Genomic DNA, 27,267 nt, shown 5'->3' with positions numbered 1-27,267 from the left:
GCAACTTTGTAAAACTCAGCAGTGGCCAGAGGATTGGAGAAAGTCAGTCTGCATCCCAATCCCAAAGAAGGGCAGTGCCAAAGAATGTTCCAACTTCCGCACAATTGCACTCATTTCACACGCTAGCAAGGTTATGCTTAAAATTCTACAAGGCAGGCTTAAGCAGTATGTGGACTGAGAACTCCCAGGAGTGCAAGCTGGATTTCGAAGGGGCAGAGGAACCAGAAACCAAATTGCAAACATGCTGGATTATGGAGAAAGAGAGTTCATGAAAAACATCTACTTCTGCTTCATTGACTACGCAAAAGCATTTGACTGTGTCAACCACAGCAAACTATGGCAAGTTCTTAAAGAAATGGGAGTGCCTGATCACCTCATCTGTCTCCTGAGTGTTATGGAAAAATCTAGGTGTGAGGCTGTTCAGTCAAACCAGCTCGTTGGAAAGAGCCCGCAGGTCCCTTGCGGAATAAAGGAAGGAATCCAGCCACCAACTGGAGCAAATAGCTATAGACCAAAGTTTATTGCGCAACAGGTTCAAAGAGGAATTTTGAACCCCGAGCATGGGGTGACAAAGACTTTTACAACTTCCCCACGATATCCCAGAATACTGTTTCTAGAGCATCACTGCTGTATCATTGTTACAACACTGACATGTCACAAAAGGGGAGGGGTAGACAGGGGTTACACTAGTTCAGGGGTCTGCAACCTTTAAGACAAAAAGAGCCGCTTGGACCCGTTTCCGAAGAAAAAAAACCTGGGAGCCGCAAAACTCGTCATTATAAAAATAACTTTTTTGTCACTTTTTTATTATTTCTTTGTTTGACCCCTCAGAATTACTCCTCCTCATAGAAATAAACATTAAATTAACAAGTTACCTTTTTGTGTGTGTGTGTTCTTCACTCCCCTTCAAAACAGTGACCAGCGTATATGCCCCCTTTCAATGCAGTGACCAGCATACATGCCCCTTACAATGTAGCGGGCGGGCGGGAAGGTGACGTCGGGACGGTGCGTGACTAACGCACACACCGCCCCCATGCGACGTCACAGCCAGTACAGCGCCCGCCACAGTGGGGAGTGTCAGGGCGCACAATGCGCCTCCTCCCCTCGCTAGTATCCGCCCCGGAGCCGCGACAAAGGTGTAAAAGAGCCACATGCGGCTCCGGAGCCGCGGGTTGCAGACCCCTGCACTAGTTTAACCTTGGCAAACATGTCCAGAGAAGTCCTTGGTACAAGATTAGCATAAGCAGACATGTCAGGGCAAGACTCGGGTATAAGATTAGCATAGGCCAACACCTCTGAAGTCCCATCACCCAAAGTACAATAGAACTTCCTTTGCATGTCTGGCCCCTTGGCAAGTTTGGTGATGGGATTACGCTTTCCTTGGCCCAGCTCAGCAATTCTCACCCCTGGACACTTCCTGGAGTCCTTTTTCAAGGGGGGAAATAAGTTATTTTTAAAGCTAGGTAAATTCCCTGAGCTGTCAAGTTGAAAGGATACATTCAGGCATAATATTTGTAACATTTAACAACTTTAAAGATGTGCTCGCTCCCCCCCCCCAAATTTCCATAACATGAGAAATCTCTATGTGGGACAAGAAGCTACAGTTAGAACTGGATATGGAACAACTGATTGGTTCAAAATTGGGAAAGAGTATGACAAGGCTGTATATTGTCTCCCCGCTTATTTAATTTATATGCGGAATTCAACATGCGAAAGGCTGGAGTGGGTGAATCCCAAGCCAGAATTAAGATTGCTGGAAGAAATATCAACAACCTCAGTTATGCAGATGCCACAACCTTGATGGCAGAAAGTGAGGAGGAATTAAAGAACCTCTTAATGAGAGTGAAAAAGGAGAGCGCAAAATTTGGTCTGAAGCTCGTCATCATAAAAACGAAGATCATGGCCATTGGTCCCATCACCTCCTGGCAAATAGAAGGGGAAGAAATGGAGGCAGTGAGAGATTTTACTTTCTTGGGCTCCATAATCACTGCAGATGGTGACAGCAGCCACAAAATTAAAAAGTGCCTGCTTCTTGGGAGAAAAGCAATGACAAACCTAGACAGCATCTTAAAAAGCAGAGACATCACCTTGCCAACAAAGGTCCGTATAGTAAAAGCTATGGTTTTCCCAGTAGTGATGTATGGAAGTGAGAGCTGGACCATAAAGAAGGCTGATCGCCGAAGAATTGATGCTTTTGAATTATGGTGCTGGAGGAGACTCTTGAAAGTCCCATGGACTTCAAGAAGATCAAACCTCTCCATTCTGAAGGAAATCAGGCCTGGGTGCTCAGTGGAAGGACAGATCGTGCAGCTGAGCCTCCAATACTTTGGCCACCTCATGAGAAGAGAAGACTCCCTGGAAAAGACCCCCCTGATGTTGGGAAAGATGGAGGGCACAAGGAGAAGGGGATGACAGAGGACGAGATGATTGGACAGTGTCCTCAAAGCTACGAACATGAGTTTGACCAAGCTGCGGGAGGCAGTAGAAGACAGGCGTGCCTGGCGTGCTCTGGTCCATGGGGTCATGAAGAGTCGGACACAAATAAACGACTAAACAACAACAAACTTGCCAAATGAACCTTATATTGGCCTGTTTGACAAGACCAGCTGCCATGCTTGAGTTGTTGTTTTTTTTGGGAGGGAGGCTTAAGCATCATTTTGGGAGGCAGCAAACGGTGAGCTTTAAGAACTGTGGAGTCTGTTATCTGTCACATGAGAAACAAGGCCTGATTCCCGCCCCCGCCCCTTAATCCTCTCTAGCTATTTGTTGATCCATCAACCCTGATGGAGCTAAAAATATTCCTAGTTCCCCGAATTCCTGTCAAAACTGTCCCAAGGTGGTGTCAACCATAAATTTTCCCTACTATTTTGAAGACATCTGACAAATTGATTCAAATCAACATTCATAAGCTCTTGGCAGACTGTTTCTGAACTGGGAGGCATTGGCTGGTTCCTGTCACCTGACTGCCGGAGGTTTCCAGAGAGAGAGTGCAGAGTGCTGAGGAACCAGATGCTGAGACTTCAGCTAGAGTTCAACAACACAGGTGCTTGCTATATGCAATTTGGAGACAAAGAATCTTTTATTTTCAGTCAGATTCAGAACTATTTCCTGTCTTTTTACCTATGAATTACATTTCTGTTCCACACTCCCCTCATCAAGCCCACCACAAGATATATTGCTTTCACGCACACAGCAACCCTGCGAGGGAGGTTTCGCATAAAGATGGTGACCAGCTTTAAGTCACCCAATCAGCTTCATGACTGAGGAGGGATTTGAATTGTCCCCGGCATTTGTGACCTCGATCCTAGGACTTCAGCTCCCATGAGCCCCAACCAGCGTGGCCAATGGCTAAAGAAGACGTGAGTTGCAATTTCACATCATCTGGATGGGCCACAGGTTACCCAACAGGTCTGTTTTCAGCGCCTTGACCTTCTCCTGGCGCAGCTGCCCTTGGAACTCCTCGTACTGAATGTGCTTCGTCCTGTGGTGCCTCTGCAGGTTGGCCTTCTTCAGGACAGAGAGGGCCTCACCACAAATGAGGCACACAGGCATGCCTTTCAGCTCCACAAAGAAATAGTTGTGTGTCCATCTTTTTTGAAAATGCGGCACTCCAAATCTATCTTCCTCTTCTTGTGGAAACATTGATTGTGTCCAGAAACAGACAATTAGGCAGATGGAGCTGTTCTAATATGGGAGTCCTATGCTGCCTATAGCCAGCCCTGGTCAGTAATGTGTCTGCAGCTCTTTGAGCCATTGAAGTTTCTGAGCTCTTCTCAAAGGCAGCCCCAGGTAGAGTCTGTTAAACTAACTCCTACGCAATGTGGCACCAGACTGCTTTCTTTTTTTGTAATTATCTGTTTGTTTTAAATTCTATAGCTTAAATTCTCTTGATGGTTGTTTTTTTGAGAAGGGCCTCTTACGGTCACAAAGCAATGATTTTCAGTGCAGCTCCATAACATTGATTGCGTCCTCACACTACCCCTTTTGGTGTGGGGATTTGGATCCAGAAAAGGAGCAGACAGGGAAAGGTTAAGCAGAATCCCACCCACCCGCTGCGACACCCTTAGGTGAGCTCAGCCTTCGCCTGCTTCATGACTCCACCTTGCATGAAAAGACAGGATGGAGCTGCAGGAAACAGGAAGTGGTCCTTCAACCGGCCACGACATCTCACCATCACAGACAGATACAGTCTCCTGCTGTGGATTAAGGAGTGGCCCAGGGATGGCAGAGACAGGAGGGGAAGGGCCCAGGGGAAGGGGAAGCGACAGAAGGGATGGCAGGGCTCCAGATGCTCCCTTGGACACCTCCCTTGACACCAAGGGGAGCTCCTCTTCTGGGGCTGAAAGCATTGGCGTGGTTTGATTTTGTCAGTATTGCAAGGAAGCATAGAAGGAAAGGTAAAAAACACCTAAGCGGTTTATTAAAGTTTATTAAAGTATCTGTGGATTTTCCCCTGTGTGAGATTGTTGGTGTCTTCTAAGTTTCCCACCTGTACTGAAGCTCTTTCCACATTCAATACATTTAAATGGTTTCTCCCCCGTGTGAGTTCGTTGGTGTATTCTAAGAGTTCCACTTTTGCTGAAACTCTTTCCACACTCAAAACATTCAAATGGTTTCTCTCCCGTGTGAGTTCGTTGATGTATTCTAAGTGCACCACTTTGACTGAAGCTCCTACCGCACTCCATTCATTCAAATGGTTTCTCACCTGTGTGAGTTCGTTGATGTCTTCTAAGTGTTCCACTACGACTGAAGCTCTTTTCACATACAGTACATTTAAATGGTTTCTACCCCGTGTGAGTTTGTTGGTGTCTTCTAAGTGTTCGACTTTCATTGAAGCTCTTTCCACATTCAAAAAATTCAAATATTTTTCCCCCCGTATGAGTTCGTTGATGTATTCTAAGTGCTCCACTTTCACTGTAGCTCTTTCCACATTCAATACATTTAAATGGTTTCTCCCCCGTATGAGTTCGTTGATGTATTCTAAGTGCTCCACTATCACTGAAGCTCTTTCCACATTCAATACATTCAAATCGTTTCTCCCCCGTATGAGTTCGTTGATGTAGTCTAGGTTTTCCACTTTCACTGAAGCTCTTTCCACATTCCGTAAATTCAAATAGTTTCTCTCCTTTTTGAGTTTGTTGTTGTATCCTCAATTTCTTTGTTCTTTCGCATAAATTCACATGTGGCTCCATAGAATTCTGACTTTCATCTTCCTCACGTGTTTGGGAGCCTGGGAGGAAAGAGAATCCTGGTAGACTTTCAAGAAAGACAAAAAGGGAACTGAACACCTGTCAATCCCAATCTGCACCTTCTCTCGTTGTAACACCTTCATTCTCCACTATCCTCTCTAGGTTCCAAATTTTATGAAAGCTGATGAGATAGTGGCAAGAGCAACACATGATCACTTCATTCAAACTTAATAAAGCACCATCGTTTTATAATACAGATCTATGGTGGAACTGGCTTATTAGACACATCTATTTTTTCTTTCTGAAGTGAAGAAATGATCTCAGGCTCAAGTAACAGTATTTCCCTTGTGAAATAAATAAAACTTAAGTGCTACATGTAACTGTAAAAATATTGAAATATATTGGAACCTAAGAAGAGCCTGCTGGATCATGCAAAGGCCCACCTAGTCCAGCATCCTCTTCTCACAGAGGCCAACCAGATGCCTGTGGGAAACCGGCAAGCAGGATTGGAGCACAAGAGTCTTCTCTGCCTTCCTGTGCTTTCCAGAAACTAGTATCAAGAAGCATTATTGCCTAGGACCGCGAGGGCAGAGCAGAGACATCAGTCTTATCCTTCTTTTCAAGCTTTCCATATTGCTGGTTGTCACTGTCTCTGTAGGATGGATTCCATAGATGAACTATGCTTCTGTTTATTCATCTTTTGCAGCCCTTAAAAGCTGATAAATGTATTATGGCTTAAGCTTTTGTGGGGTGCAGTCTGACAAAGTGAACTCTTGACTAGGAAAGCTGGTGCCTGTATAAACATCTGAGTCTCTTTGTTGGCTTTGTGTACTTATTTTGAAATTTGCACCAAGGTTGTACCACAGTATCTCCATGGAAGCTTAGGGACGGATAAAATTACAGGGTGTTATTCCGTGAATCTCAAGCCTCTCGTGCCTCCGCTGACAGAGCCTGAGAACGCAAGAGATGTGATTCGGTTGGAATGTGAAGCAGGGGAGGAGCAGCCAAGCTGCACCAGAAGCAAAGAACAAAGAGCAGGAAGAGGGGGTGTCCGGGGGGGGCACAGACCGTTAGCTCCAGTTTGAGCTCTGACACAGAGACCCCGGAAATAGCCTGTCCAAAAAATTGTAGGCTCGAGAGAATCTGCGAGAAGAGGGGAAAGTGGGGGCTTCTTTGCTGGAGGACTTGGCAACTGCAAGCTGAGATGAACAGGCTGAAGACTGAGCTCCACAGTGATTTAAGAGTTTGAGCAATAAACCTGAGATAATTACTACTGGAGTTGTCTCGCGTCTCCTCTCCCCTGGAACTCACCAGATTTCTCCAAGGGTCCTGGGAGGGAATGCTCAGAGGTTGTGGGGAGGGATGCGGGAGACAGCCTGACCAGGTCAACCATCCATCTTCCTCCTTCCATCTTGGCCAGGGTTGCAGGTTCAGTCTCAGCTAGGTTTGCAGGTTCAACTTCCTGAGGAGCGTAGAATCCAGAGCAAGTTGCAGCTTCCTGGGAGGGAGGGAAGAAGAAGCCAAGGGAGTCTGAGAGCCCCTGCAGGGATTCTCCTGCCCAAGACATTCTGCTGCCGCTGAAGAAGCCCCAATTGGGCACCCCCTTCCCAAAACCCTCCACCCATTTTCAAACACCTTTGGCAATTCCTTTCACCTGCCTGTCCCACCTCCCTTCCTAAGGCTGGCATGGTATGCACATTAGTGGCCTGAGAGTAGATCCCTTGGAACTTAAGAGTTAATCTGCAAATGACTGCTCTGAACACATGGGTGGCCCTTGCATGGAGAAGAAGGAAGCCCCTTGCTTGCATCAGGACCCCCTTGGAGAGGCGGTGGATCCACCCACTGCTCCCTCTGCCCTCGCTGCCTCCTCCTCTGTCCTCCTGTCCTGCAAACACCCTTTGCTCTTGTTCCTCAGGGGAGAGAGGCAGAAAGAGCCTTCAAACCCATCCCTTTCCTCCTCTGCAGCCCAGTGAGAGGGGAAGGAGCTGAAGCGCCTGGTTTACTTCAGATACACACATGGTTTACTGGGATTGTGAATGAACACGTCCTGTGCCTTCCATGAGTGGGGTGGGTAAAAAGTGGTGAGGTGACCCCCCCTCCAGTCCTTTTTGGAAACAGGAACTTTGACCAGGAGTACACAACTTATATGGCAAGTTCACAAGATAAGCACTTTGTAGCACTGCTTGCTCATACTGTGAGTGTTCTGTGTGTGTTTGGACCTAGAGGACAACATACACGTTTACACCACGTGATTTCTTAAAGAGGGCACTTCTTTAAAACCTATTTTTACTGCTATTCTTTTCAATTCTATACTGCCCTTCCTCCAAAGATCACAGGGCAGCTTACAATAGAAAAACACAGAGATGCATAGCAGAGTAAGAAATAAAAACAACAACCCTCCCCCCCCAATCCAGTTGTGAAGTCCATAGATTGTTTATTGAGCCAAACCCCTGGGAGAAGAGCAATGCTTTCACTTGGTGCCTAAGGAAGGAAGGAAGCCGGACTGACGGAAACCAGCCGTCAACAGTGGTGCGCAGCATAGAAAAAACACAGAGACAGCGAGTATCTTCAGGGTGGAGGGCAGCTCACTTGAACGTTCCTCCTCTCCGGTATTTTTATTTTCCTCTCCTTTCTCTAACAGCCTACGTGGCCATCTGCCAATGTCCCACGTCAAATCGCCCGATCATGGCTATACAACACTCATTACCATATATGGTATTACTGCCCAGCGGGAACACAACTCCATATAAGGTCAATACACTCAATACACTGCAAAGCACGGACATGCCGCGTCACCGAGGTCAGTGAGGCACCAGCGGCACTACAAGCCTCTGCCATGGCTTCATGGCTCCCACATGCCCTCTTTCTTTATTTTATTAATCAGAGTCATATATTTCATTACCAATACGTTTATATCGAGCACGATAGGCAACCCTTGTAAGGCCTGAAGCAGGCCGTTGATGGGAGAACCATGCAGTACATACAGAGATTAAAGAAGGAATACATTGTATACAGCAACACAAAATAATGCAAATAACTACTATAAGGATCACTGAAAACAATAAATGTCAAAGCCAACTCCCATCCGGAAGCCAAGAATATAACAATGCCCATGGATCAACGGAAGGAGGGGGGCAAGCGGATTGTGAGCTACCATGGTTTCCATATGATCAATCGTCGCAGATATGCTGACATTATTATCAGGAATAAACATACAACAATGAGAATGAACAAGTGCACATACCCTTCCTTTTGAGGCCAAAATGACATCCAACACATAACGATTTTGTAATACCACCTCTCTCATTTCAGACACCTCCTGGTTGAGATTCATCAATGCTTTTATGGTATCATTGAATAATCCTTCAGTCCAATTTGCTAGCCGATGGAGGTCCCTATAGTTCATTGCTGCACCCACTGGGGGCAGCAAGGCTCGAGAAATCTGGGTACCGGTATATTGATTTATGGGTGAATTAACCTCCCGGCGATTTTGTAGTCTAAGAGAAGATGGTAACTTATCAACCTTATACAACAACGGGACCACGATACCCAATGTACATGTGCCTGTGAGGTTTTGAGGAATGGCTTTGTATGCTTTTTCGCCACAAAGCAACCATAACTCTCTTTGGAGTAAATAGCTGATATTACTACTCTGTTGGGACCAATTAAAGGCTGCAGTAAATAAAGAACTGATATGAAATTGCTCATCAGTGGCATTTGCTAAGCCAGGGATAGAAGAATTCAGACTCCAAGCCGCATGGTAGGCTTCCTTTCTAGTTTTTAGCCATGCACTGGTGTCACTCCTATAGCACTGCGATTGGTCACTGTATGTTCCTGTAAGAGAACAAGAGCTATTAAAAGTGAAATTCAATGTATATTGACAGTTTGGATATATGCCCCATGATTCTTCTCCCTCATCAATTTGAAAACAAATGGGGGCAGGCTCATGGAGGGTCAATTGTAGTGGAGGCCAAAAAGTTTGGTTAGGGGATATAACATTTGTAAATTGAAAAGATCCATTAACAGGCACACCATGAAGCATTAAGCCTGAACGACGGGCAAAAGGGGGCATATGCTCCCACACCGGACACTGAGGCTGGGGTATAAATATTGAAATTAAAATTAATACTATTATTAAGGCGATCCTGGCCAGCAATGCCCACCCCTCTCCCCTTTCCCGCCTCCTTCCCTGCAACTCCCTTTCCAACAAATCCCTGCAGGAGGAAGCTTCTCCTCCCCCAGGCTCCCTTTAAGAAAACAGCTCTCTTTCCTCCCTTCTCTCCTCCCCATCCAGCGGCTACTTATCCTGGACCCCCTCGCAAAGCCCCTTCCCTCCTTCCCCGCCATTGGCTTTGCACTCACCCGAAATCCCGGGCAGCGGGGGCGGGAATGGGAGCCCCCGCGTGGGCGGCAGGGAGTGAGGGCGCTTAATTAGGAGGCTTGATTAGGAAGAAGCCCCCTCCTCCGCCTCCATATGACGCAGCCCCGCTTCCCGCCTCCTTCCCTCCCTTCTTCCTTTGCAAGCCCCAATTTTCTCTGCTGGTGAAGCCGGAAGTGGAGGCAACTCTGAGGAGGAAGGAGAAGTTTGTTTCCACGCTCAGCCTCTTGTCTGTTATTTTATAATTGGGGGAAGGAAAACCTTGTAGCACCCAAGCAATAGGGAGACGAGGGAGGGAACGTGTGCATAGGGAATATAAGCTCATTCTTTGCCCCAGCTGGACTGTGCCTGCTTTGGCTCTCAGCTCTTGCAAGAATATATTGTCGTCACTGCTTCACCAGTTTTGTTCAGATTGCATTATAAGGAGCAAGTTCAAGGGTCTTGTTATAGGAAAATCCTTGGGCTCACCTGGATTACCAAACAAAGACGCCAGCCAGGAATATAGGAGCAAAACAGCAGCCAGGAGGCCTGATCTTTATTTTTAAAAAACTATTGCAACAGGACTTCCACCTACCACCAGGAAGGAAGCCCAGAACAAAGGATGACTCCCACTTTGATCAGTTTTACAGAGATACCTACAACACCCCTAAAATTACATCATGGATACATTACAAATTACATCACAAATTGGGAGGGTCTGGCGACAGAAACCTGAGCATTAGGGCTTCCCCCACCCTTCGACTGACCTCCACCATACACTCATCAAGTGATGCAAAAGAGATATTTACATGTCCCTGTTTCCCAGTCAAGTTAATCACACCCTTTTGTCTTGATCTGGGTTTGCTATCGTTTCTGGAATGGCTACCTGTCGCACACTCAGGTATTAGGATGCCAGAGATTATTACTCAGGCAAAGGAGCTGCTGAGTACATGGCCTCACACTTTAGGGATTATGGCTGCCCTCACTCATGTCCCAAGCTCCTCCCTTGGCAGCCATTTCCTTCCTGAACAGAACAACGTTGGAATGGTGTAAATCCAACACTCGAGTGATTCTATATGAATTTCTGAAGATTTCCCAGTGAGCCAGTAAATAGATACATTTATCAGTGAATTGTTATGTGCAGTAGAGGCCCTTTGAATAGGTAGGAAAAACTAATGATGTGTTTTGTGGGGACATTTGCAGAAGTGATTGTGTTGATTTTGGTAATCAGTGTGTGTGTTTATGATGTCTGCTGAAGGGGCAACCCCCCCCCATCTCCTGGACAGAAGTCTCCCTGTTTACATTATAGGGAGGGAACACACTCTCTCTGGCTTATTGCACATTCATTACACACAGTGTCTTTTGCAGTGTCCTTTATTCTCCTCACAGACACAGAGACACAGGAACATTGAACAGGGGGGCCACTAGGGGGCGCATCAGAAGATGGCTGACAATAACATCTCTCCGACCCACACGAGGTAATTTGGAGGCTATGATGGGAGTAATTAGCCTCCCTACCCCACCCCCAGGATGGTAGGGGGGACTGCCTTGCCTGCTGTGCCCTATACCACCCCCGAATTTGTGGGGATGGGGGCACTAGGCACAAAGCCCTCCTGTGGGATTCCGGTGCTCCTGGACGCCGTCCATGATCCGTGCCACTAGCTGCAAGAACTTCAAAAGAAACAATTTGGATGAAGGAATGCACATATCTCAAGGAAGAAGGGGGAGTAAAGACTGCTAACAGAAGAGATCTCTGATAAAATAAGACGAGTCGGAGGAAAAAGAGAAATCATGAGAAGATATGCCAAGACTCAGTATGGCAAATGACTGATGGGGGAGGAGGGGAAAACTTTCCTTTCTTTCCTTATGTGATTAAACAAGAATCCCCTCCCCTCACGAGTCAGAAATGTCGTTTTAAGGACTTAAGCTGTGGATTTAAGGCTGTGTGGAGATAAACTTTCGAACCAAAGCATGTTTTAAGAAGAGCGTGGAATGTATAAGAGCTTTGGAATGATGCAGTTAAAAATGCCGTCGCCATATTGGGAAGTTCTGTCGGAGGACTTAAGTCTGAGAGGAGAAATAGAGCTGTTTTTATATTGTGGGTGAAACTCCTCAGTGGGACTTAAGAGCGACAGTTTTGCGAGATTAATGATGGAAAGAGCGATGTTATCTATGAAGGCGATGATATATGGAAACCATCTCGATTTGACGATTGGAAGAACACGGAAAAATTCACACAGGATTATTATTGGTGTTTATCGGCTTAAGGAGACTATCAGAAGAGATCATAAAGAAAAAAGAGAAAATATATTAACAAGATGTGATGTGGAAACAGCAAGATAAGACTGGATAGAATTATGAACTCTGTTTGGATTGATTTGGACTGATTTGGACATTAACGCAGTAGCAAGAAGATGATCAGAATCTCCCTTCAGATCTTGAAATATGGGTCCCCCCAACAAAATTTAAAATTCGGCTTTGTAATTCGGAATTTATGTGATGTGATTTAATTTGATTTGATTGGCCGGTTAATAAAAATTATTTTAAAAAAAGGAACATTGAACAGGGACTTGCAGCAGCAGCAGCTGCCGGACAGACTAACTAACTGCCAAATAATTCCTCACATGCAACCCCTCCCATGAATCTTTTTGGGGGAACCATGTACTTTCAATACGTGCTGAATGTACACTATGGATGTGAAATAAATATTCTTCGTGGGAAGTACTGAGAGAAAGTGGAGGGCAATTTTAATTTGTAAGTACCGAGGTGGAGTTCGTTGCTTCATTTTCTGTCATGAAAAATTAGGCAATAAATTTTAAAAGCAACCCCTTTTTTCAGTGCTTGCTTTTAAAGCAATAAAGGTGCAGGTACTCACCATGGAATTGTTATAGTAAGTGCCATACTTTGAACAGTTGGGGAATGTTGTGGATCTTTGAGTACCCCCGGAAAAAGCCCCTTTTTTCCCAAACACCATAATTGTACGGGGGGTGGAAGACGATTGGCTCTATCCAGTAATACCTGTATGCAGCTGTTATACTAAAAATACTGCTCCCTTTCCCTTATGGATACTCCCTTATGGAGTATCTAAAAGCCCATATAGAGTCCTTAAGTAGCAAGCTGGTCTCTGACCGTAATAATATATTATTATTATTATTATTATTATTAATAATAATAATAACAACAGGCCAGCCAAGGAATATTGAGAAGCAAAGCAGCTAGCAAGCATGATCTTTATCAAACTGTTGTAACAGGGTCCCCCACTCCCCACATGCAGGGAGGGAGGAGAGGAACCTAGAACAATGGTGTGCAAGCTGTTATATAGACATTTGAAAATTGCCTCCTCTGTAGCTCAAGACCACCCCCCAAAACATCATACATACATCACAGAATGGGTGGTCTACAGCAGAAAACCTGTCTGCCAGGATACCTGATAATGGTCATTGATTGCTTTTACCTGGGCATCCTGGCCATTTTTGGTGATGGTTAATACTTTAGTTCCTGAATCCAGGTCACAGGCTCACCCTTTTCATACACAGATATGCTCTTAAGACAGGATTTGTGAGCAAAGAGACAATGGGGAGGCTTTCCCATTTCCTTCCTCCTTGCAGAGAAACATTTGAAGTCAACTTGCAAGAGACAAAATGGTTTCAGGATTGCTCACCTGTACTATTTCAGACACTTCGTTTATGTACTTATGTATGTGTTTGCCTTGTAAATTTATGAACATATGAGATATATATATCTATATATCTATATATATGACCTTAGAATTCCTATTGTAGCACCCTGCTTGTGGTTAACGCTTAGCTGGAATGAAATATTCAATGCAGCAATAGAGAAATTAAAATAATAATTTATTTGTCAGACAAATAAACGAGAGACACAGTGGTATATGGTTACCAAAGCTCTGCCCTTCCAGCCCTGATGGCCAGCACTTATATTCCCTCAGCCCAGCCCCCTTGCTCCTCCTTTGGCTGTCTCTGTCCAATCAGCCTGGTTGAAATTCCTATTGGCTGTTTGCTAGAACCAATCATAAAGGATACACCCATTTCCTATTACCTTTTATGGGAGGCAAAGAGCTATATTTCCTTCTATCCATAAATGGCAGACAAGTAGCCATATATCTTACATTTGCCTCGACCAGGCACCTTAACTACCAGATAACCTTTGGCCCTTGCTGCCCTATTCACTGCAAAACAGATGGTTTCAGGATTGCTCACCCGTACTATTTCAGACACTTCGTTTATGTATGTGTTTGCCTTGTAAAGTTATGAACATATGAGATATATATATCTATATATCTATATATATATGACCTTAGAATTCCTATAACACAACCATGTACACAAGAACTCTGTAGCAATGATGCCACAAGCACATGGGGTCTCCCAGGGATCTTCCCCAGAGGGAGTCAATTGCTCTGTAAAAAGAAGGAATCTGACACCAAGATCAGGCAAAACCACAAGTAGTTTTCAAAACACCGCTGCACAGCCAACTCACCAGCTCTTGCTGTAAATAGAGGGTCTTTATATGATACCTGGGGGCCCTGCAACACAGCCGCTCAGAACAGAAAAGGGAGGGTGTGTGGAGGGGGGTGTCGCCCAGAAGAGAAGCGGCTCTGGCCCAGCAGAAGCCCACCCTCCCCTCCCTCTCGGCAGCCTGACCAAGAGGGAAAGTTGAGGTTGAGGGCAGTGCACAACGTGAGGGAAGGCAAGAGGGTGCATGCGTCTCTCTCTCTCTGTTACTACACGATCCAAAGATTGCACCAAAAACCAATAATAAAGTTCCGAACGTCTCAGTTCTGTGCCGTAGCATATCTGTTCCGTTCTGAGACACACTCCCAGGGTTCTGGGGTGTGCGAAGCCTTGATTCCCTGTTTTTAACTCCGCTACCGAATGCAGCGAGCGGTTCCTTCTGCAAGATGCGTGTTCTCCGCTCTCCCGTCCTGGAGGGGGAAGACGGTTTCGGTAGCAGAGTTAAAAACAGGGAAACAAGGCTTCATACACCTGGGAGGGTGTCTCAGAACGGAACCACTCGCTGTGGCGGCAGGAGCAGTGAGCCAGTTGAGGGCAGGAGAGGGGCTGCCTTAAATGGCGGCCGTCGAGCAACCATGCTGGCGCAAACAAAGCCCAGGCCCTTTCCTCTCGGCTCGAGGAGGAGGGAGGGAGGAGGAAAGAAATCTGCAACCAATCAGAGGGAAACAATGCTGCCCGCACCAGTCAAAGTCTAGCCCCCTTCCTCCGCAGGGCGGGGAGAAGCCAGAAGCCAGGAGAAGGGATGGAGGTGTGCCGCCATCAGGAAGAGAGAGAAAAAAGTGGTGCAGCCTGAACTATATGAATCAGAACCATGAGGCAATTTCTGGACCATCCGCGGGCCGGATCCAGAACCCATTTGGGCCGGAACCAGCCCGTGGGCCTTAGGTTGCGGACCTCTGTCCAGAGACTTGACAGCCATCTTCACTTCACTCCTCAGTCCCTTTCACTCATCTCCCCTAGCCCTAATTCTTTCACACATTCCTTTAAAACATTTCTGTGAACTAAGAAAACCACACCCTCACTGGTCACCTTCCACAGGTCAAAAGCCAATGCAGAAAATATTTAATAAAAACAGCTCCAAGCAGGTACACAAGAGCATAGAAAAAAGGAGATGAGTTTTAAAAGCAATCCCAAATGAACATTTAACACAGAGACCTTTTCATTCAGCTGGAAAATGCTATCAGTAAAAAGCTCTTCAATAGATTATGCAAAGTTCAAGTAATGAGCGCCTGGAATGCTGACCTACAAGACAAGGGCAGCCCATCATTTTGGCAGTGAAAGGCGGACCTGAAAATTCAACAGATTCAACACACACCTTGAGCATTGCAGATTCACACTCTCTCCCTGTTTATCTAGCAAAAAGTTGCCACTTACTTTGTACATTTAGTATATGTGACCTTCATTACTTTAATACATATATACGTGTATACAAATTTAAGTACAAACACTAAAACATCATTCCATGCATTTACAACTGATTTCCCCCTTTATGAGTTTCTTGATGTAAGTAGTGAACCCTGAGTGGAAAACTCTATACATTTATATCATTTCCCCCATGTGAATTTACTAATGAATATTAAGGTCTCCACTCCCTCTGAAACCCTTTCCACAGTCAATACACCTGTGGTTTTCATTGTGTATGAGTTAGCTGATGTCTTCTAAGGCGTCCATTTTTACTGAAGATCATTCCACACTCCATACATTTAAATGGCTTCTCCCCTGTGTGAGTTCGTTGATGTATTCTAAGTTTCCCACCTTCACTGAAGCTTTTTCCACATTTAATACATTTAAATGGTTTCTCCCCTGTGTGAGTTCGTTGATGTAGTCTAAGAGATCCACTTCGACTGAAGCTCTTTCCACAATCCACACATTCAAATGGTTTCTCCCCCGTGTGAGTTCGTTGATGTATTCTAAGATATCCACTTTCACTGAAGCTCTTTCTACATTCAATACATTTAAAGGGTTTCTCCCCCGTGTGAGTTCGTTGATGTATTCTAAGTGTTCCATTCCTACTGAAGCTTTTTCCACATTCAATACATTCAAATGGTTTTTCCTCTGTGTGTGTTCGCTGATGTATTCTAAGTTGTCCATATTGACTGAAGCTCTTTCTACATTCAGTACATTCAAATGGTTTATCTGTATGTATTCGTTGATGTATTCTAAGTGATCCACTACGACTGAAGCTCTTTCCACATTCAATACATTTAAATGGTTTCTCCCCCGTGTGAGTTCGTTGGTGTCTTCTAAGTGCTCCACTTTCACTGAAGCTCTTACCACATTCAGTACATTCAAATGGTTTCTCCCCCGTATGAGTTCGTTGATGTATTCTAAGATATCCACTTTGACTGAAGCTCTTACCGCACTCCATACATTTAAATAGTTTCTCCCCCGTGTGAGTTCGTTGATGTATTCTAAGATATCGACTTCCACTGAAGCTTTTTCCACATTCAATACATTCAAATGGTTTCTCCCCTGTATGACTTTGTTGATGTATTCTAAGATATCCGCTTCGACTGAAGCTCTTTCCACAATCCACACATTCAAATGGTTTCTCCCCGGTGTGAGTCTGTTGATGTAATCTAAGTGCCCCACTTCGACTGAAGCTCTTATCGCACTCCCTACATTCAAATGGTTTCTCCCCCGTGTGAGTTCGTTGGTGTATTCTAAGTGCTTCATCTTTACTGAAGCTCTTTCTACATTCAATACATTTAAATGGTTTCTCCATGTGAATTCGTTGATGTTTTCTAAGTCTATCACTTCGACTGAAGCTCTTTCCACAATCCATGCATTTAAATGGTTTCTCCCCCGTGTGAGTTCGTTCATGTCTTCTAAGTGCCCCACTTCGAGTGTAGCTCTTTCCACATTCCATACATTCAAATGGTTTCTCCCTTGTGTGAGTTCGTTGATGTATTCTAAGTGCTTGACTATGACTAAAGTTCATTCCACACTTCATACATTCAAATAGTTTCTCTCCTTTGTGAGTTTGTTGATGTATCCTCAGACTTCCACTGTGATAAAAGCACATCCCACATTCCATACATTTAAACTGTTTCTTTGTTCTTCCCAATGAATTCACAGGTGGCTCCATAGAATTCTGACTTTTATCTTCCTCACCTGTTTGGGAGTCTGGGGGCAAAGAGAATCCTGTTAGACTTTCAAGAAAGACAAAAAGGGAACTGAACACCTGTCAATCCCAATCTGCACCTTCTCTCATTGTAACATCCTCATTCTCCACTGTCCTCTCTAGGTTCCATATTTTTTGAAAAGCAGATGAGATAATGGCAGAAGCAACACATGATCACTCCATTCACACTTAATAAAGCACCATCGTTTTATAATACATATCTATGGTGGAACTGGCTTATTAGACACATCTATTTTTTCTTTCTGAAGTGAAGAAATGATCTCAGGCTCAAGTAACAGTGTCTCCATTGTGAAATAAGTAAAACTTAAGTGCTACATGTAACTGAAAAAATATTGCAATATATTGGAACCTAAGAAGAGCCTGCTGGATCAGGCAAAGGCCCACCTAGTCCAGCATCCTCTTCTCACAGAGGCCAACCAGATGCCTGTGGGAAACCGGCAAGCAGGATTGGAGCACAAGAGTCTTCTCTGCCTTCCTGTGCTTTCCAGAAACTAGTATCAAGAAGCATTATTGCCTGGACCACGAGGGCAGAGCAGAGACGTCAGTCTTATCCTTTTTTTTAAGCTATCCAAGTTGCTGTCCGTCACTGTCTCCTGTAGGATAGATTCCATAGATGAACTATGCTTCTGTTGATTCATCTTTGCAGCCCTTAAAGGCTGATAGATGTATATGGCCTAAGCTTTTGTGGGCCGCCGTCAGACAAAGTGGAATTTTGAGCAGGATACGTGGTGCCACTATAAACTTCTGAGTCTCTTTGTTGGCTTTGTGTACTTATTTTGAAATTTGTACCAAGGCTGTACCATAGTATCTCCATGTAAGCTTAGGGACGGACAAAATTACAGGGTGGTATAAATTATTATCCCACTCACTCTAACACACAATCCCAGTCTGAAAGATTGGCAAGTTTACACAATTTGCTTCTTCTTTTTTTATGGCGATCATTAGTAACCGAGTGGGATGCGAGTGGCGCTGTGGGTAAAAGCCTCAGCACCTAGGGCTTGCCGATCGAAAGGTCGGCGGTTCGAATCCCCGCGGCGGGGTGCGCTCCCGTTGCTCGGTCCCAGCGCCTGCCAACCTAGCAGTTTGAAAGCACCCCCGGGTGCAAGTAGATAAATAGGGACCGCTTACTGGCGGGAAGGTAAACGGCGTTTCCCTGTGCTGCGCTGGCTCGCCAGATGCAGCTTTGTCCTGCTGGCCACGTGACCCGGAAGTGTCTCCGGACAGCGCTGGCCCTCGGCCTCTTGAGTGAGATGGGCGCACAACCCTAGAGTCTGTCAAGACTGGCCCATACGGGCAGGGGTACCTTTACCTTTATAGTAACCGAGTAAATAATACTGACCACTGTTGGTCTTCATATGTCCAATCCTAAGTGTAGAGCCTCCAGCCACAGGAATTGTGTATCATGATAACGGGTCCTTTGTCCCCTAAGCCCACCAAACTGGGGAGGTGCTTACATTTATTGTATTTTGATGCTGGTGGAATGTATCTCTCTGTCCCTGTCTACAACAAATAAAAGTAACAGAAACGATTTAAATACATTAATTATAAATAATTATGGGAAGCATTTCCATCCCCCTTCACCGATTTTTCAGGATTGGTGTGCAACATCATTATCATCAATTATTCCTGCCGTGGAAATAACACCTAAGATTTCACCTAAGAAAATCTGCACCCAGTACTTTACGAAAAGGATTCAAGAAACAAAGAGCTGCTTTGGAGAAGGCCTCACAACTTCCTTCTTCCTGTCAGGAACTTCCTTCCATTTGTCTCCTCTCCATCATTTCCCCTTTCTCCCTCCACCATCCATCTATCCCTGTCCCCATCTCCTCTCCCCTGGAACTCACCAGATTTCTCCAAGGGTTCTGGGAGGGAATGCTCAGAGGTTGTGGGGAGGGATGCGGGAGACAGCCTGACCAGGTCAACTGTCCATCTTCCTCCTTCCATCTTGGCCAGGGTTGCAGGTTCAGTCTCAGCTAGGATTGCAGGTTCAGCTTCCTGAGGAGCGCAGAATCCAGAGCAAGTTGCAGCTTCCTGGGAGGGAGGGAAGAAGAAGCCAAGGGAGTCTCAGAGCCCTTTCAGGAATTCTCCTGCCCAAGACATTCTGCTGCCCCTGGAGAAGCCCCAATTGGGCATCCCCTTCCCAAAACCCTCCACCCATTTTCAAACACCTTTGGCAATTCCTTTCACCTGCCTGTCCCACCTCCCTTCCTAAGGCTGGCATGGTATGCACATTAGTGGCCTGAGAGTAGATCCCATAGAACTTAAGAGTTAATTTGCAAAGGACTGCTCTGAATACATGGGTGGCCCTTGCATGGAGAAGAAGGAAGCCCCTTGCTTGCATCAGGACCCCCTGGGAGAGGCGGTGGATCCGCCCACTGCTCCCTCTGCCCTCGCTGTCTCCTCCTCTGTCCTCCTGCCCTGCAAACACCCTTTTCTCTTGTTCCTCAAGGGAGAGAGGCAGCTGAGGGAAAGAGCCTTCAAACCCATCGGTTTCCTCCTCTGCTCCCTCTCCTGTCCTTTTGGGAAACAGGAGCTTTGGTCAGGAGTAAACAACTTAGATGGCAAGTTTGCAAGATAAGCACTTTAAAGCACTGCTTGTTCCTACTATGTGTGTGTCTGTGTGTGTTTGGACGTAGAGGACGACATACATGTTTACACCACGTGATTCCTTAAAGAGGGCAATTCTTTAAAACTGAAGGCCATTTCTAAGAAATGGAAGACTTCCGAAGGCAGCCTTTTACAAGGAAATTTTTGATGGTTTTTATTTTGTTGGAAGCTACCTAGATGGGCTGAGGCAACCCAGTCAGATAGGGAGGATGCAAGTAATAATAATAATAATAATAATAGATTCCTAAGCCTGTCCTGGGACACGAGTGGCGCTGTGAGTTAAACCACAGAGCCTAGGACTTGCCGATGAGAAGGCTGGCAGTTCAAATCCCCGAGACGGGGTGAGCTCCCATTGCTTGGTCCCTGCTCCTGCCAACCTAGCAGTTCGAAAGCACGTCAAAGTGCAAGTAGATAAATAGGTACAGCTCCGGCAGGAAGGTAAACGGCGTTTCCATGCACCGCTCTGGTTCGCAAGAAGCAGCTTAGTCATGCTGGCCATATGACCCGGAAGCTGTACGCTGGCACCCTCGGCCAGTAAAGCGAGATGAGCGCCACAACCCCAGAGTCGGTCACGACTGGACCTAATGGTCAGGGGTCCCTTTACCTTTTTAAGCCTGTCCTGCTAGGCATGCTGATCAGAGACTCTGTCCAAACAACCCCTTTGAACGCAACAGGACTTCCTATTTTTACTGCTTTCAGTGGGATCAGTCAAACCACGAAGCCACTGATCAGCCAGTTTCCTGCACAGTTTAAAAGGGAAGTTTTCCTTCTGCCCATAACTGTTGCATTATGGGGAAGCCTTGCTCCTTTTCTCTTGCATTCTGGGAAGTCTTGCTTATAATCTTTTCCCTGCTTCTGCACACACTGTGCAAACCTGTTCCAAACAACAAGACATTCCTTCCTTGTTCAGTCATCCTAAGTTCATGGAAAACAACATGACCTGCTCTTCATGCCTAGCTGACCACATCTACAGAACTTGATTATTGTATTCTTTCATGTTATGATCAATCATTAGTAATTGTTTTATGCCATATCAATCTCTAGTTATAATTTAATTAGGAGGCTTCATGCCTGTCTAGTTCCAGCTCCGTTTCTCAGCCTTTAATCTATTAGTGATAAATGATCATATGTAATTCCCACCTCTCACATGTAATCCCCGCCTTGTACTTATGTTAACCAATCAGCAACAAGTTTCTTTGTGTATGTATCAACCAATCAGCCACAGGCCCACCTGTGGCAATGTTTGTAATATTCAATAAAAGAGGCTCACGGGGTCCGCCCTGGCAGACGCCTCATGTTACACCTGCCTCTCTCGTCTGTCGTGGATTCATTCCTACACAGTTTGAAGTTAGCTTAATATCCCAGCTTATTCCAAAGCTGGCAGCTGTAGTTTCCTGGTTTGAGCAAAATGGAAAGTTTGTTAGTTATGGCTTCATCACAGTTCCCCATCAGGGCCGGCCCAATCATGAGGTAAGGTGGGACAATTAGGTCAGGAGGCAGATGCAGGGAGATACGGGACCAGCACATTCCCAGCTCCCCTGTTTGTTAGCCTCGCTGCCAGTGCAGGACCACAGCTGGTAAATTTGTGCAACTACCCATGCAGAGTCCTTTTCTTTTGCCCTGTCACACTAAAGGTTGGGTGGGAGTCCTTCCTGGAGTGATGCATTCTGGTTGTGGGGGCCAGGAGACTGTGGTGGCGGCTAGAGTTTTTTGTTTTAAACTTGGGTCAACTTAGGCTTTAGCATAACTTTGCTGCAGCAATGCATTACAAACTGTTCCTATTTTTAACCCAGCTTTTCAGGCTGTGATTCAGTCATCTGAACCTGGCCATTATCTTAATAAATCTTGCAACAACCTTGCAAGGTAGGCCAGTGTTATTCTATTTGAACTGCACATGGCAGTGCTGAGGCTGCAAGACGTGCCAAGATTTCTACCCCAGTGGGGAAATGGAGGAAATTTAGAGGAGGAAAACGGGGGTTGGTGGAAGGACCCCTCTTCTGACGTACCTTCTGCTCTGATGAAATTCTGAGTCCCCTGTGGTTGCTTTATTAAAGTAACAACATCAGGAGACATGATCGCAAACCTCCCATGTGTAAGAAAGTTTGGTCTAGCAAGCCTTTTTAAAGTGGATTAGAGAGGAAGTGCAGGGAGGAGGAATATTCACCACCATAGCTAAACAGAACCTCCATGTCTAGAGGCAGTGGACCTGTGACCTCCAGGTGCTGGAAACCCAGGTGAGAGGAGGGCACTTACCTTTCCCAGAAGCCCCTCAGTGTCTGGGAGCAGGGTCTGGTCTGTCCCCCCTGCTCTCCCACTGGGCCTCCGACTGGCATCTGCAGCTCCCCTGAAGGAGAGGACACCATCCCCGGAGTGGGGAGGACTGGGAGCCTGTGGGGTTTCGCACCCTGAACGAGGGGGCTGCATCGTCTTCAGGAAATCCTGCTTCTGGGCCTCCCAGTGTTGCTGCGACTGGCCCTCCTCTTGCTCCTGCTTAATCTGACATAAATCTGCCCGAGGCAGAAGATCCCTGATGGTCCCAACTTGGCCGGCAGGAGGTTTCTTTCCTTTGCACTCCAGTCTCTCCCTTTGAATGGGTCTCCTGGGTCCCGGCTCTTCAATTTTTACGTCACCCTCCTGGAAAAGAAATAAACACAAAGTAAAATAAAACTCAAGAATAAAAACAAAAGCACATTTTTTAACCATTTGCCAGTTTTTGAAATATATTGTTACTCTTTCTATTTCTGATGTTCAGGCTGTGAATAACAATCATCATGTCACCCAAACGGCTCCACCCAGGGACGAGGGGAAGTTATCCAAAGACTGGGGGAAACGGTTTATGGAAGTATAAATAATATTTGGGGGTGGGGGAACCAAGGCAGTGGAAGGAAATCCAAAAACAACCCAGTGAGAGGACTGAGCATGTTAAGTGGACAGGGAATGCTGATCCTGGCTGCAACTTCTAGCATGTTGGAAAGGCAGCAACAGATCTTTGTATATGATTAAGGCTGCAACAGACCCAGCTAACATTTAAAGTACATGACTTCACCCAAGAAATCCTGCGAGCTGCAGTTTGTTAGGGGTGTTGAGAACTGTAGCAATAAACTACAGGTCCCGTGGTTCTCTGGGGGAACCCACATGCTTTAAATGTATGGTATCTGCACTGCCCAAGAAACTGACAAAAGGAATATTGACCAACAAAATCAAAGAACTCACTCCAAAATATTTTAAATTTGATGGTCACAAACTCTCTTGACTGAAGACATTCTAACTGGCAGTCCATTGGCTGCATATGGCTTGCCAAGCCTCAGGGTGTGTCCTGCTAGTCCCTGCCTTTTCCATCTCCTGATCTGATCATAGGATGAAGATCTAAAATATATTGGAAAAAATATATTGGAAAGGAAGACACCTTGGTGGATTTCACCAATAGAGGTGTTAACTATAAAAAAAAAAAATATGGAAGGGAAAAATGCCACCTATGAAGAACTAATTTGGAAGACAGATCAAGGGATTAAACTTAGACCATATGGAGAGATCAAAAATCTATTTACTGGGTGGTTGCAATACCACCAAGTAAATGACCTGCTAAAAGAAGACAAAAAGAAAGTAGGATTTGAAGATAAAAAATCTAAATTTAATGTGGAGGTTATAGAAGGTAAGAACAAAACACTGTCAAGGATGTACGATATTTTGCTGGAGTGGTATACAAAAGATGAGGAGGTGAAGGAGGCCATGACTAAGTGGGCGATAGACATTGGATATAACATCGACTTTGAGAGGTGGTTGGAACTATGGAACAAGAATATGAGATTTACGGCATGCACGGCACTAAAGGAAAACCTGTGGAAAATGATCTACAGGTGGTACCATACACCAGTGAAATTAGCGAAGATTTATAAGTTGAAGGATAAAAGATGCTGGAAATGTAGAGAGGTAGAAGGTGACCTCTACCATATGTGGTGGTCATGTTGCAAAGTGAGAGGCTTTTGGGAATTGGTCTATAATGAACTTTAAAAAATCCTGAAATATACATTTCCCAAAAAGCCAGAAGCTTTTTTGTTAGGAATGGTCGGTAAAGAAATTAAAAAAGAAGATAAGATCTTGTTTCTATATGCCACGACAGCTGCAAGAACTATGTTAGCACAAAATTGGAAATTAGAAGTAATACCCAACATAAGTGAGTGGCAGGTTAAAATGATAAACTATGCTGAGCTTGATAGAATATCAGGAAGATTAAGGGACCAAGACGAACAGAAATTTCATGACAATTGGAAGAAATATTTAATGTATATGGAATCTAAAGCTCAGGTGACACTGGCGGGGTTGAAATAACTCTAACAGCGGGAAAGGCCTATGTAAAAGAGTTAAAAAGTACGCGACTATATAATTTATTCGATACTTACCAAAGGAGTGGAGGGAAGTCCAAGGCTCAGTTGAGACTAACTCAGTTATGTATTTTATTTATGATTTGTGAAGTGGATATAATTTGTATAAGGTATGTGGTGGATTTTTTGTTTATGTTTTTCCTGTATATATGTGCAAATATGAATATAAATTTATGGAAAAAAAGAAGAAGATCTCTGTCTGTCCTGGAGAGAAAGATGCCTAAGGGCCCTTAGAGAGATCTTTTCAACTCCAATTTCAGCACAAACCAGCACAGTGCTGAAATGGGGTAAAAGCCCTGATCTGGAAATAAATGATCCCTCTGGCTGCTCTTTAAAGAGGATTTCTAAAGAACAATCTGATGGGTCTTTTCCCCACAGATCTCCTTGCTAATTCAGAAGGGTCTTCTTGTGCTCTTATTTCTCCTCCACCCCAGCACTGGGGTTGGAAGGTCTAAACATGCTGATTGTGTTTGCAAGACTTGTATGTATGCTAGATGGCATGTCTGGTGAGTGTGTGCAGCACCTCTGGCGTGTGTGCATGTGACTTTATGGTCTGCATCTCTTTTCTGTGTGCGCATGCATGTGCATACATTGGCCACAAAGCTCACTGGAATGTGGCCTCCAGAATCAATGCAGCTTTAAGCCCATAAATGTTTCGTTCCTCTTCCTTTATCAGAACGAAAAATCAGATCTGGGACTATCAGGAGGAGAGAACTCCTGGATCTACAGAGTTAATGTTCTCAACATCCTATGGACACAAACTGCAACGAGATTTCTCTCTAATTACTTTGAGATTTTTTTCTTAAAAATATGAAGCAGTATAGAAATGAAAGGAGTAATAATCTGAACATGAATAGCTAATTTCAATTTCGCCTTCCTCAGTCTTTAACAATACTGTCTTCAATGTTTTTATTATCATTAATTCATTTCCATATGCCACACTTCTTAAGAATCCTCCTTTCCTCTGCATTCTCAAAACTGTCACCCACTTCAACCCTCAGCCTTCATCTGAAAACTCAGCTGTATTACTGGGGAAGGAGGAAGATAAAACCTTTAACGAAACAAGCTTAAGGCTCTCTCACTTATTTACATGCAGACACAAGAGGTCACCAGCTTTGATAGCTTGGGAAAAGATCAGATGCGTTCTCTGGGGAAAAGATCTATTAGCTGTTTTATTAGCTATGACAGATCAACAGTGCTTCCATGTGTAGGCACAGTGTACCTTGACTTGGGGTAGGCAAAAGAAGCCATTTCCTTGCTAAATGAATCAGATAGACATCATTGCCACAAGATGCGGTGATGGTGGTGGCTAAGAGGGCTGTATATTGTCTCCCTGCTTATTTAACATATGCAGAATTCATCATGCGAAAGGCTGGGCTGGATGAATCCGAAGCTGGAATTAAGATTGCCGGAAGAAATATCAACAACCTCAGATATGCAGATGACACAACCTTGACGGCAGAAAGTGAGGAGGAATTAAAGAACCTTTTATTGAGGGTAAAAGAGGAGAGCGGAAAATATGGTCTGAAGCTCAACATCAAAAAAACGAAGATCATGGCCACTGGTCCCATCACCTCCTGGCAAATAGAAGGGGAAGAAATGGAGGAAGTAAGAGATTTTACTTTCTTGGGCTCCATGATCACTGCAGATGGTGACAGCAGTCACGAAATTAAAAGACCTCTGCTTCTTGGGAGAAAAGCAATGGCAAACGTAGACAGCATCTTAAAAAGTAGAGACATCACCTTGCCAACAAAGGTCCGTATAGTTAAAGCCATGGTTTTCCCAGTAGTGATGTATGGAAGTGAGAGATGGACCACAAAGAAGGCTGATCGCCGAAGAATTGATGCTTTTGAATTATGGTGCTGGAGGAGACTCTTGAGAGTCCCATGGACTGCAAGAAGATCAAACGTATCCATTCTTAAGGAAATCAGCCCTCAGTGCTAATTGGAAGGACAGATCCTGAAGCGGAGGCTCCAATACTTTGGCCACCTCATGAGAAGAGAAGACTCCCTGGAAAAGACCCTGATGTTGGGAAAGATGGAGGACGCAAGGAGAAGGGGAGGACAGAGAATGAGATGGTTGGATGGTGTTTTTGAAGCTACCAGCATGAGTTTGATCAAACTGCGGGAGGCAGTAGAGGACAGAAGTGCCTGGTTTGCTCTGGTCCAGGGGGTCACGAAGAGTCGGACACGATTAAACGACTAAACAACAACAACAAGAGAGCTTTAGAAGGCGATCTGACCAATCCACGAGGGAGGGCGATAGGTTTATCAATGGCACTCTCAGAGGAAGGGGGGGCAGGAATAGTGGCCTGCAAAGGGTGTCAGGGGGCTGCACAGTAAGAGACCCCCCCCCCCGTGCTGCACTGCTCTTCCATTCCCCCCTGCCTCACCTTCCCTCTCCGCCGTGGGGAGGACCGTCGAAATGGGCTGGGCTCCCTGAGAGGAGAGGGGAGAGGGGCGGCAAAAGTCCCAGGTAGGCCGCTGATCATGGGACGACTATATGCATCGTCCATCGCGGAGCAGCAGCTGCCTTGGACCCCTCATTCTGCCCCTTGAGCTCAGGACTGAAGGGAGCAGCTCCCCAGGGTCTCCGGCAGGGTCCGTGCCAGCCTGAGCCAGAGATGTTTGCCCCTGTGCCCTCCTGCAGATGCCCTGCCCCTCAGCTGCGCCCCTTCCCCTTCCTGCCCGGCTGGGGGGCGCCCTGCAGCCTCTGGCTGGACTCGGGGCCTGATTCTGCCAGGCGAGGCGCACCTGCTCTCCTCCTCCCCCTCTTGCTCCGCCCTCCTGCACCTCGGACTCCTCGCTCCGTCCCTGCACCGGAATCCGGCTCCTCTCCGGGGAAACTCGCCAGGCCACAGGCCGCTGCTCCTCCGCTCTCCTCGGCGGGGGACAGGAAAGTGCAGCCGCTCTCGAGTCCCCTTGGCTGGCCCCATTTCCTGCCTGTCTGAGCATCGGAGCTCGCTGGCTGTGGGTTGGGCCTGGGAGGCTGCAAGGCTGGATGCGCCCCCTTGCAAGGCGAGTGCTGCGAGACCGCCCTGCTGCTTCCCCTG

General features: G+C 45.6%; 2 protein-coding genes and 1 long non-coding RNA gene across 3 annotated transcripts; 1 reads left to right on the top strand and 2 right to left on the bottom strand.

Moving 5' to 3' along the window:
- Window positions 1-492: 492 nt before the first annotated feature.
- LOC308470106 (uncharacterized protein) lies at window positions 493-9,683 on the bottom strand. Its single transcript, XM_080993387.1, has 3 exons — window positions 9,552-9,683; window positions 6,501-6,687; window positions 493-5,230 (listed from the first exon to the last, which is right to left on the bottom strand). Exons 2-3 carry the CDS (start codon window positions 6,598-6,600, stop codon window positions 4,785-4,787), a joined length of 546 nt encoding a protein of 181 aa, XP_080849513.1. The 5' UTR covers window positions 6,601-6,687; window positions 9,552-9,683; the 3' UTR covers window positions 493-4,784.
- A 5,714-nt stretch (window positions 9,684-15,397) lies between these two features.
- LOC308469446 (uncharacterized protein) lies at window positions 15,398-26,745 on the bottom strand. Its single transcript, XM_080991925.1, has 4 exons — window positions 26,608-26,745; window positions 22,087-22,467; window positions 19,071-19,257; window positions 15,398-17,207 (listed from the first exon to the last, which is right to left on the bottom strand). Exons 1-4 carry the CDS (start codon window positions 26,728-26,730, stop codon window positions 15,712-15,714), a joined length of 2,187 nt encoding a protein of 728 aa, XP_080848051.1. The 5' UTR covers window positions 26,731-26,745; the 3' UTR covers window positions 15,398-15,711.
- On the top strand, window positions 19,317-21,140 carry LOC308470221. The gene is made up of 2 exons (XR_013982274.1): window positions 19,317-20,818; window positions 20,849-21,140. It is a non-coding gene; the product is annotated as an uncharacterized lncRNA (long non-coding RNA).
- Window positions 26,746-27,267: the final 522 nt, after the last annotated feature.

The sequence above is a fragment of the Podarcis pityusensis genome (assembly GCF_964106645.2).
Source record: "Podarcis pityusensis genome assembly, chromosome: 2".
Classification (NCBI taxonomy): Eukaryota; Metazoa; Chordata; class Lepidosauria; order Squamata; family Lacertidae; genus Podarcis; species Podarcis pityusensis.
This window is presented reverse-complemented; position numbering and strand designations above follow the sequence as displayed.